This window comes from Orbicella franksi, chromosome 5 (assembly GCF_964199315.1).
Source record: "Orbicella franksi chromosome 5, jaOrbFran1.1, whole genome shotgun sequence".
Taxonomy (NCBI): domain Eukaryota; kingdom Metazoa; phylum Cnidaria; class Anthozoa; order Scleractinia; family Merulinidae; genus Orbicella; species Orbicella franksi.
Window position 1 is genome coordinate 9,468,238 of NC_138149.1, and position 8,517 is coordinate 9,476,754.

The window sequence follows — 8,517 nt, forward strand, 5'->3', positions numbered from 1 at the left end:
TCCTGCGATCAAAAGGTCAATCCGGCACGAGATGACCAGGGTAAAGGCGCCCCGCAAGTTCATAGTTATGTAGACACTGTATCCGCGAAAACACGTCCAAAAACATCTAATAAGGTATGAGATCCAATTTTGACCCAATCATTCAACAATGTGATTTCAAAAACCAATTTATTCCGCTCCCGTTGATTTTTTTTTTTTTTTTCTGTTACAAACAACAAAATAAATAATCTTTTTCCACAAGGTGTAACAAAAATTAAAAAATAAAACAGGTAATAAACAAGGTTTTCTCAAATAAAAATCCTTTACATCTTTACTTTACAATCTTCTCAGCTTAGTTCCGATTAGGAACATTATATTGACACTTATTTTAAAAGACTTTTTCACAGAGATCATCAGCTTGATTCGAATTCCTCGTATCAACCATATGTTTTTCTCATTTTTCATGAGGTTTACTGGAAACAACAAAACCTCTGGCTGGTAGAAAAGGAGATTTTCTGTTGAGAAGTAAAACAGGAGCAACTTCTCAAAGTTGATTTCAAACAGCTCTTTGTTTTGGCATTTTGTTTTTGTCTTGTTTATTTAGTCTTTGATTTTTTTTTAGAAACGATTTTAAAAAAATAAAATAACGTCCTTAAACGTTGGGACAGAAATCTTTTTTCTCTGGTTGTTTTGTGTTTGTCATTTTATTTAGTTTTTGATATTTTTTAGTAACTATTAAAACAAATGTAACGTCCTTCAATTGTTAGGACGGAAAATAGAAGAAATAACGAATAAACGACTTTTAAACCAGAATTTAGTGGTATCTGTCCATCTTTTAGAATTGCCAGTCCACTTCAATACTGCCATACAAAGTGGCTTATCAGATGAAATGTACGAACTTGTGAACGAAATGAAGAAATTAAAAAAATCAATGGAGTATTAAGTAGTATTTCATACAAGTTCTCGGTCAGTAGAAATGGTTTCATCAATTTATTTTCGGGAAGAGTAGAGATCTTCGTCCAGGTTAATCTCCACCATAACAGGTTCATCTTCACTGGAGCCTGACCCCTCAGCATATCCTTGAGAGAGGCGCCTCTGTTTCTTCATTTTTTCTTTCATGTAATCTTCCTTTTCCACCACCTCTTCGCTCTCGGAGTCCACGATAGCGTTCTCGGGATATCCCTGCGATTCTTTTCGCTGTTTCCGTAAACCTTCCATTAACGTCTGCGCAGACGCGTCTGCGGCTCCTTCTTCCATTCCGAGGACGGGATCTTCAGCCTCTGAGCCATACAGCTCAGAAGCACTGCAATGAAAAAAATGACAGTAAATATCACGTATCAAGTAGTGGAAGAGGGTAAAATTAAACTGAGTATCGCAGCCGTCATTAGGGTCGTCACGCAACGTTCCTAAAAGCGTTGCATGACGTCCCTAATAACGCGTTAGTTGCTGGTAGGTAGCAGCTCCTCAAAAAAGGGGGCAAGAAGGTTGGTCACGCCAGATTATTATCAAAAGGTTTACTTCGTAGTGGAAATCGAGTATTAAGCTACTTCGAATTCCCACGTGGCATAATGAAAACTTAAGAAGTTAACAGTGTTAAACGAGAACAACAATACGAGAAACTCCACAACCACCCTTCCCCACCCCTGCCTTGCTTCGTAAATTTTGGGGGACAGTCCACCGCTACGCCTGCTCTTTGAAGAGCTACGTCACGGCTTCCTCACACTGAAAAGTTTAGTCTAGAGTTTGCAAGTTCGTTGTTTGTAATCCGTGTCAATCTTCTCCTTCCTGGATCATCCTTGTTCCTTTATGGTTTACTATTACCTCTTTAGTATTTTTCTATCGTAGTAAACTATTATTTTCACGTTTCCTTTAGTTTAAAAGTAATCATGTTGTTCCAACTATCTTATCCCCGTTACTTCAATCACAGAAGCCGACATTAACTTGTTATGCTTATTCACCTGATCCATTTGTGCCTGAAGTGTTCTATGATCAAGCAAACCCCAGCCAGAGAGAGCATACCGATTATAGTGATGGCGATCGCACCCGTCACCTTTAATGGAGAAAAATAACGAGTTCTTCCATGATGCAAATGTATGTGATGTCCGACCAGTTGGTGATGGTGGTGTCCGTGACCTAAGAAAGACCCAACACATGGATAAAGCTTCAGTTATATGTATATATATTTCAGTCAAACCAAGTGAAACGTACTCCTCAAGATTACATTAATGAATTGATTATTTGAATATTGAACCCGCTAATCGTTTCAAGAATGCAATAATGAATTGATTACTTCAATATTGAACTCACTAGTCATTTCAAAAATCAATATTAAATTGATTTTTTTTTAACATTAAACCCATTAGCCGTATTCTTGGAACGACTGGTGGGTTTAATTTTCCAATAATCAATTCATTAATGTACGTAATCTTGAGGGGTACGCTTCACTTGGTTTGACTGTAACAAACTCCTGATAAATTCTCCGGGGGGCCTCCCACGTAAAAAGGACGATGGTACTCGTCGTGCCTTTAGGGGTTCAAAAAGCAGTTTTGGTACCTCTCAGGGTGTTTAGCCTCAAAAGGTTCATAGCGGGAGCTTTTGCGGTAACTTTTAAGGTGCTAAACCGGAAAAAAATATGACTGGAGATAATGTTTTGTTTTAGAATGGGTACCTCTTAACTGTGAAAAATTTCAAGCCACGCCCAGAAAACAAGATCTTGGTGCCTATTAGGGGTTCTTTTCAAAATTTCTGACGAGCAGCCCCGTACTTTTTAAATGGAAGTCCCTCAGGGATAAATAAATTTTCTCCTAACCTCTACCATAAGAAATGTCCGAAGAGTTTAAGAAGAATTTCTATGTTGACATTAGGGTTTCAAGGTTTCAAGTTACCGTGCGGTTCCTTGGGCATTAGAGGCATCATTCGTTGACATTTGATCTTGTGTCCATCAAATGACTTGAGTCTCAAAGTTTCCTTCAACACATGTTTTAATGTGTAGGTAGTGGCTTGGTCACAGTCCAAAGGGTTATGACTGATAAACCTGACGACAAACAAAGTCAACATATGAGCATTAAGACATGGCTGGATTTTTTTCCTCTACGAAAAGATTGCCAAGATTCCATTGAATCTCAGGTCAGTCACGGTGTTTTGAGTTATTTGGCCACACACTAAACTATTTTATCATTGGGGGAAACCTGAAAATAGAAGTTTACCAAGATGAAAAAACATCAACGAGATAATAATAAACCATAAAGGAACAAGGATGGCTCAGGATGCAGAAGATTAACACGGATTACAATCAACGAACCTGAAAATTGTGAACCTAACTTTTAAAGATGCGCGAACCGTGACGCATTGTTTTGTGGAAAGAGAGGAGGAAGAATAAGAGCTCGAGTTAATCCGCCATATATGCCTTTTGCCCAAAGTAATCTTTCTCAAGTTATTCTTAGTCCTAGTACTCAGTTCTTCCGCGGATAATGTCACCGCGCTGTTGCGAGGATGTTTCGATGAGGATGAAAATGCGTGTTAAGACCTGTCCACTCGAGCAACATCCACCTCACAAGGTTCTCTATTTCTATATCATCCAGAAAAGAGGAATTAACTTGGGAATACGACCTGTAAGGCCTCTTTTTTGTGACCAATCAGGGCTAACAAAAACCATTCTGCGATTGGCACTCTCTCTTTCTCTCCGTTTTTCCTTTCTGTTTTTCATTTGAGTTATCCGCTGCATGATTACGTTGCTTTAACAGCTGTCTTTGAAAATCGTATTCAGTTTTTCAGCAACTCTAAAGATGTCTTGTTCACTTACAAGTTTTCCAGATTGGTGTAAGCCTTCACGTCTTTCTCGTGAATATGCTTGATATTTCCATAAGTCACATCCCTAAAAAAAAATGCAACACATGGTTTATTACGATGTATAATAAGAACTGGGTGGGGAAACGGGGGTGGGGAGTCCGACCTAATACCCCCAAAGGGTTATGGCTAACAGTTAAGTGAAAGTAAAGGGCGCTGGGGATCTGAACTTCCCTTCTTTCGAACCTCTTTTTTCCGGGTTACTGCTCCTTCCCCCCAACCTTATTTCCCAGAACAGAATAGATAACGAGTAGTGTAGTCATTAAGAGAATGACGTTCGTGATAGAAAGCTAGCAGATTTATGCTTATACAAGTATTGCGCAATGTTACGTACTTTTGCCCTCTTCCTCCAGGCTTACGCAATCATGGGAACTTCGCTTTCCGCCTTCCCTTATGTGTCCCGCGTCCTTTTACAGTTCTCTCGTGTTCTCGTCCGCCTGCCGCCGTCAACTCCCCGGCCCCCTGTATCGCCCCGCCCCGAAAGCTCCCACACGAAGTTCACAATGCAAAGTTGCAAACAAAACGATGTCTCAAAGTTGCTTATCTTTTTTAACCGCGTAATAAGTGCCAGCAGCATAAAAACCAATCTCAAACTCCGCTGTCCATCATTGGACAATAACCTGTTTCCACAACTTGCTGAAGACTTTGAAACCATTTGAATGCGAAAATACGTGAAGATTTCCAATGATTACTTACAAAGTTTTGACTTTTGATGAAAAGCCAAACACGGGAAATTTGTCCATTCCCCGACATCTCACCACGGAGAGGTCATCACTGCAATCGCACTGCAAGGGACATTCATCCTTCGCTTGAGCGAAAGACAATAAAACAATCAGAGAAAGCGCAACGCTTAGTTTTCTCAAAATCATCTCGAAGCAGTCCGAACACGCGCCTTAACAGCAAACGAAGTTCAACTGAGTAAGGTCGAGTGAAAATTGACGCTTTGTGACGTCACAGTTAATAAAGTAATTATCAGATTACTCGCGCGCGCGGCTCTCCTCACCTAAATTAGCCAGTGAACAGGCTTCACCTTTATCAAAACATGAAGTCAGGCGGAAAAAGAAACCATCGTCCAAAAACTCGTCATCAGTCATTCCATTGTCGACATTAAAAGTCCAATCTGCGAAATAATTCTGACACACTCCTTCTGCGGCTGTCATTAAGCGGAATGGGGTTACTGTACTTGCCACACGGTATACCCAAGCTTTGTTGCAATTAAACAATTAACTATATTCTAATGGTTCCCGATGAGGTTGGGATATTTTAAGTCAGCAGACGACACCTTTCCTTAGTACTTGGGACAAAAGTTTTTCAGTATTAGGTGTTAGCATCGCGATTACCCCCTTGAAATAGGTTGAAGTTTGATTTTCGTTACACGAACGGAGTCTTTTTGACTGATATCACTGTGGTCACGGAAGGGTGTTCGCCGCTCTTAATAGGCGCTATTTCTCGATTTGTTACTCCGATCTGAAAAAAGAATGAGTGATCGTTGTCATTTTGATGGTTGTAGATTCTGTCTAGTGGTTTCACTTAGGTTTGTAAGCACGAAGCACCGATACTTTCAGACCCCGACCACACCTACACGTTCTCGTATGAAAACGCACACTTTTTGACGCGTTTTTCGTCCCCACTAAAACGACCAAAAATGCTGATGAAAACGGAGGTTCTCGAGAACGGATTCTAAAGTGGAGCCTTTTGAAAACGCTCTGTTTCTAGAGTGGATAGATGAAAACGGAACCATTTGGAAACGGTGCCGAAAAAACGTCATACGCTGTCGTCGTTTCCATCAACGTTTTCGAGCGTATTAGGCCCGGACCACACTAACGCGTTTTTAAATATCCGTTTTCATCTCGACGAAAACAAAGCAAAATATTTTCGACCATACTAGCGTTTTCGTTTTGTTTTCACCTGTCCACACTAATTAGTTTTCATTCGAAAACGCATACTTTTTGATGCGTTTTCGCCTATCGTCCACACTAAAACGGCCGAAAACGCGGAAGGAAATGACAGTATATGACGCTTTTCTCGGTACCGTTTTCAAAAGCCTCGGTTTTCACCTAAACGATGTGTTTTCGCAATTCAAAAACCTCAGTTTTCATCAGCGTTTTCGGTTGTTTTAGTGTGGAGGATAGGCGAAAAAGCACCAAAGGTATGCGTTTTCATACGAAAACGCTTAGTGTGGCTGAGGTGAAAACAAACCGTTAACGCTAGTGTGAGCGAAATTATTTTGCTTTCAGTGCTTTCGTTAAGACGAAAACGCATAGTTTTAAGAGCGCATTAGTGTAGTCAGGACCTCAAGGTTCTTTTGGGGCGCAGGCGAGAATTTGTAACAAACAAACAAAAACACCGCTATACTGTGTTTGTGGTTTGGATTGATCACCTCGGACATCAACTCTTACATGTAATATTTCTTCATAGTTAAAAGCACTCGATGACAAATCAGCGAGTTAGAACCCAAGACCCGCAATAGAGCTTTTCACTCCCGTGGCCAGCACACCTGCAAACTTCTTGGAAAAGATAAGAAAAGATAAGAAAAGAGCTAAACTCCCACAGGATTGGTTTGATTCACCAACATGTTCGCCGTTTCATTGTTTTGGCACACCGTGACGTCATGTGAAAACACTCTATTTTCGTCCCGAAGTTGCTAAAGGACTGTTCGCGATAAGTTTTTGCCACGAAACGTCACCTTTCCCCCAGCGGCTTTGAACTGCAGGAGAGCCCGCGGGCGAGGTCATGGACTCATGATACAAGTGGGGCCCTTATCAGATATTTCAGTGTCAGGGAGTACCCACCAATGGTTACCATGGCCCATAAAGAATCTCGTTTTCTCTTTTAGTTTTTACAGTCCTTTTAATCCCTTAATCGTCCGAAAAATGGGGACTGGAAGACTTCCTTGCTGGCTTCCAAAATCCTTGTCTATCGAAAACTTACCGTTATGGTATTTAAAAAATTGTCTCTTGCGGAAGGTTTTCACGGCATGTTTATATTTTTGTGTGAGAACAGTTCAGAAATATGATGTCCTCGAGGGAAGGTCTACCAAGTTGCTCGTTCTATACAATTGGTCGAAGGCAGAGCAATGCAGCCTAGTTCCCAGGGCTCTTCCATTCCAACTTTTCGAGGGTAAAGCTCTGGGAATGAAGTTGATGGCAATGAGGTTCCAAAGACAAAGGATTATTATAAGAGGGTGGAAGGGGAAGGGGTGGGTGCGAAGATGCTGGAATCTCGGTCATCAGTTTAATTTTCGACGTTTTCTCAGCTATGAGTTAAAATTTCAGCTCTCTTTTAGCTGTAAGTATATTTTGCAGATCTCAAATCTCAGCCATTAGTTAACAAATAAATAAATCGGATCATGACATAGTGTGGCTACACACTTCGTGTAAGCCACACAAAAATGCGTCCTTTCTAAGCTGACTGTTAAAAATTGTCACGATTCTCAGCTATCAGTTAAATCCATCCGCAAGATCCTTAAAAGTTGAGAAAATCGCAAATTATCCCTGGGCTGTAAACAGACTCCCTTCATAGTCAGTGTAATACCATTCCAACGCTGCCAGACTGTGGTAATGATGGCACGCCAGAAGGCACTCAAACTATTAATGCATCTTGGCTCATCCATCGTCGGCCTTGTTACCAGGGTCTCTCGTCTTTCCGCCCTCATCCCAACCCTCTCCCCGACACAGATCGAAGAAGAGTTTCGTTTTCCCTTGGGGGGCAGTCCCATGGAAAGAGAAACAAGTTTCGTGCTAAGCCTGCCGTCTTACAGAGATGATGGGCTTAAGGAACGAAAACGGACGCTTTCGCAGGGAAGAGGGGAGAGTGACACAAAACGACAAAGCCGAAAACTTCCCAAACAAGTACCCTGGCGTGTAGGAAAGGACATACACGAAAAGAACTATGACACACACAATTACGTATAGAGAATTTATTAACATTTGTTGTTTTCTTTTTCAAATTTGAAAATACATTCGCTTGTGACGCTAGTCGTTGAAAGCCATCGCATTTATATCTAGAATGAAATTCTTCCAAACATTGAGAGTCCACTCAGAAGTAAGACAAGGTTAAAAGACTCGTAAAGAAACCGAAAAATTTGGACATTAGTTCCAGGTCCTATTTTCTTTCTCGGTGCGCATTTCAAGGACGTTCGCGCTGTTTGTTTGTGCGCATTCTTAATGCGCACCCCGCAATTCACACGCAATTCACACGTCATGCATCGAGCGCGCGATAAGTGATAAAACTATTGCGTGGATTAGGCCATCTTGCGCGTAGGTGACCCATCGTTTTCCTATGTTGTGCGAAAAAATGAAATAATCTATCGAAAGATTGACATTTTTAGCCCAACCAATATTGAATTATGCTCTTTTGAGCACGTCGTTTAAAGTGCACGATGGCTTCAAATGCTCTTTTAAGGGTTAGTTTTAGGAAAAGGATGGCAACATTTGGAACTGGAAACGTTACGAAGCCACTTCTACACAGCGTTTTCAGCTAAAAACCCTGGAGACCATGTTGAATTTCTAAAGTATTTTTCACATGCTTTACCTCTGAAACGGAGTCGCTGACACACATTCTTCGCCGCACTTCTGACTCAAGTAACTCACTACCTAGCCGCTTTAAAAGTTTGAATTACCTCAATGTTAGACGATTATCGCGCGAACGTCCTTAAGACACACTGTTTTACGTTTAGAAATGCTCTAAAGA

The 8,517-nt window shown here is 41.0% G+C and overlaps 1 protein-coding gene across 1 annotated transcript; it reads right to left on the reverse strand.

The window, feature by feature from the left end:
• Positions 1–941: 941 nt before the first annotated feature.
• LOC145487724 (uncharacterized) lies at positions 942–4,985 on the reverse strand. Its single transcript, XM_081466545.1, has 6 exons — positions 4,829–4,985; positions 4,522–4,633; positions 3,782–3,853; positions 2,865–3,013; positions 1,938–2,112; positions 942–1,282 (listed from the first exon to the last, which is right to left on the reverse strand). Exons 1-6 carry the CDS (start codon positions 4,983–4,985, stop codon positions 970–972), a joined length of 978 nt encoding a protein of 325 aa, XP_081322671.1. The 3' UTR covers positions 942–969.
• Positions 4,986–8,517: the final 3,532 nt, after the last annotated feature.